Source organism: Myzus persicae, unplaced genomic scaffold, assembly GCF_001856785.1.
Source record: "Myzus persicae strain clone G006 unplaced genomic scaffold, MPER_G0061.0, whole genome shotgun sequence".
In the NCBI taxonomy this organism is placed as follows: Eukaryota; Metazoa; Arthropoda; class Insecta; order Hemiptera; family Aphididae; genus Myzus; species Myzus persicae.
The window spans coordinates 212,005-215,672 of record NW_019103858.1 but is presented as its reverse complement, the minus strand read 5'-3'; the positions used below and the strand labels follow the sequence as shown (position 1 = coordinate 215,672).

At 25.2% G+C, this 3,668-nt stretch overlaps 1 protein-coding gene across 1 annotated transcript; it reads left to right on the top strand.

Annotated features, from left to right (window-relative positions):
* The first annotated feature begins 403 nt into the window (after positions 1 to 403).
* LOC111035506 lies at positions 404 to 1,965 on the top strand. Its single transcript, XM_022317149.1, has 5 exons — positions 404 to 508; positions 904 to 984; positions 1,488 to 1,598; positions 1,673 to 1,753; positions 1,840 to 1,965. Exons 1-5 carry the CDS (start codon positions 404 to 406, stop codon positions 1,963 to 1,965), a joined length of 504 nt encoding a protein of 167 aa, XP_022172841.1.
* The last annotated feature ends 1,703 nt before the right edge of the window (positions 1,966 to 3,668 follow it).

Genomic DNA, 3,668 nt, shown 5'->3' with positions numbered 1-3,668 from the left:
AATTAATATAATATAAGTTAACTAAGTACATAAAATGATTTAAATAACCACTACATATATTTATGTATGGAAAAAAAATTATGAGGGAAATTGCTTATTTAAATCCATAGAAATGATTTTTGATTAGATGCGTGCGATTCCCTCCAAATTTCCTCCCCTATACTAATGTTTGGTAGTGAATAATAATGTCCCTTTAACACATTTGCAATAACCAATAATTCGAGTTTTTCTTAATGTGAGTTTGTTTAGTCACAAAAGTATTCTGGCCAAATACACATTTGCGTAACCATGGAAAATAACATTCTTATTGTTATTTTATTTTATTACATTAAATCTGTACCCATCTTTTCGAGTCATTACATTTTTGGTATTCGTTATAAACGTATTAATTTAAATAAACACTATGTCTATAATTAAGACATTTTTTAATTTTTTGATATTCGGTAAAATTATTCCGGGTTCTAAAGAACAAGAGATTTTTGAAGAAAGAGCTACAGATGAAAATTCAGTACCTATTATTCGTATTATACTTATATATTATATACAGTGAAACCTTCCATAACGGACACCTCCCAATTGCGGACGTTTTCTTGAGAACCAACTACAAACTTACAACAATCTAAGCCCTGCTGTAAACAGCGGAAAAATTTTCGGCGACCGATAGTATCCGGTATTTAGAGGTTTCACTGTACATATTATTATTATTATTATATAATTTTAAAATTTAATGATTCCGCTCTGACATTAAATTTATTGTTCTATCCCTTAAAAATAATTAAATGTAAATATTACATTACATTCTTCTCTGTTTGTGGCACGTTTTATATAAATCACGCATTATATAATTATAATATTATGGTTTCTAAATACCTTTAATCTTTGAAATTTGATAACTTTATTTAGATCAGGCATCATTTCACTAAGAAGTTAAAGATACGTGACGACGATGACTCTAGTGAAGCGATTTGTCAAGTTGAACGTGATGTACGTATAATTAATTTATTCATATAACACGAAGTACATTATTAAATTACTAAAAAGTTGATAAACCGCCGGCACTCTATTATTCCTGTTAAATTTTAAACTTTAACAGAATAAACTGTCACAACATTTTTAAATTCTCATATTTTATCGGATCATACATTGCGTATATTTATTATTATTATTATATATATATACATTAAATCACAAAGACACAATAATATTATACAAAATATCGGCTGCAATTAAATAGGTACCTAAGCGATACGTTTTGTTTATAATAATATTATATATGATATCTAGCTAGAATATATTATATTATTATTATAATATCAATCCTCTCTTACTATTATTCCGTATAAGTTATAATCTATAGACAGTAAAAGTAAAGTTTATAAAAATCACATATACCTGTCTAAGTATGCGTAATCATTCACTGTTTACGGATCATATTATTATAAACCACGCAAAATACCATTAACATACATTTTGATATTATTATTTAGATCGGTTATATGGCTACGATGTTTCCGTTTTCACCACCGGGAAAAAATAATATACTACCCATGGAGGAAATTTGTGATAATGTCGAAGCACAAATAAATCACCTTATACAGGTTCGTATAAAATAATTAAAATTAATTATGATACCTCATATTCGATTATTGTATTTTTATGTTATTATATATAGGTGAAACGTAAAAGAGATTTGATGATTTCCAAAGACGAAACTCTTTTCAAAAAACATAAGCAATTCGCATCTGTTTTGAAGGTATTAATATAATATTAATACTTATAAGTTATAATATTATTATAGTATATATATTTATATAATAATGATGATTTATTATTACTTAGGTTGATCCAACAACCGAATTAGAGATTCCGTTGGCTGAGTCATCTATTACAAACAATTGGCGACCTGTTCGCTTTGTTGTGAGATCAACTCCGATTGATATACCTAAAAAACGTTATATACTATAATTATAATAATCAATTTTTTTATATTATTTATTATTTATTCATTTATAAAACGGAAATAATTCCAAATTATATTATAATTGTAACAATGTATTTATTATAACAATAAAATTACAAAAATAAAACGAGATGTTATTCAGTTATTGTACAATAAATAATAATACAAATGAAAAACGTCAGATAAGAGATATAGCTAATAAACAAGACAAGTTATCGTTACAAAATATGTGTTATCCGCAGTCAATTTCATTTCAACAATAGGGAAGTGAGCCAAATAATTTGTTATAAATTATATACATATTATATCAACTTAACAATTATAATATTATTTAGAACCTTGTTTTAAATTTTCAATTCTTAGCTATACAAATTAAATATATTTTAAATTTTAATACATTTTAAACTATAAGATTATTTGTGAATTTTCAATCTTCAATTTTTTGTCAACATTTTAAGTTTAAATGCATAAACGAAAAATCATGCTTATGTACCTTACCTACGTTTAATGCTTTTACACTGCGAGTGATATAAAGTATGTGGATCCTTATATTATGGTTTAAAGGGTTTTGACCCAACGAATACATTTTTATTGACATTTATAGAAAAAAAACTATACAATTTTCAAATTTCAAATGTCTGTAAATAACTCGAAACGTGTTAAAATAACACAAAAATTACAACAGAATAAGAAAATCATTCAAAGACTTTCAAATCTCAGACAGAAAAAGAAAAATTCTTATGAATTTCTAATTCAAAATTCTAACCTTAGACTCTCATAAAATATTTTTGTAGATTTACATTCATTTTTTTTTCATTTCCACTAACAAAGACTCACGAAGAACCTCGTACCTATCAAATTTTTAAGTTTTTGATGTGGCGTACATTTTTTTCTGACATTAATTTAGAAAATTTGTCATGTCTACAAACAGCTCAAAATGGGACAAAATATTTTGAAAATGTAATGCTGTATAGAAAATACTAATATGTAAATATAGTGAAAATGTCATGTAAAAAAAAACACACACACAAATACACATCATTGTAAATCAATACATTCATTGCTCCATCCAGAATCGAAAACACTTTGTTAACGGTATCACAGAATCTAAAACAATTCACATATTTACTGTATAAACCCAAAACCCGAGTATAAAGTATAAGCCAGATACAAAAAATCGCTACTCCATCGCGTGTTTTCACATAATAATATAGTATCATTATTGTACTACTCCTGTATTTGACGACAATATATTATACATGTATACTTTTTTCTTCACATTTGTATACCATCACAATAATAATATATTCTAATAAAATTATAGATATTATCCGACATTTTTTAAACAAGTTTTACACGAATACACATCACGCATTATTATAATATATAAATTATACATAGTAAAATAATTTACAGCCCAATCTAATGTGTACTATTGCGGTGCAAATAATGTATATAACTTCAATGGCGTAAACCTATTTTTTACGACCCAAGTATAGAATTTAATAAACACGCGTATTTATGTTATTAAAAAAAAAAATTAATGTCCATAAAATATCATCACTAATGAATATATATAAATATGCTATATTATTATAAACGTGCATAATAGTAATAATAATAATATATTGGTCGAATAAAAATTTTATGTTTTTCCACATACTATAATATATTATATTATTTATTAGTACAGTTGACGAAATTATCG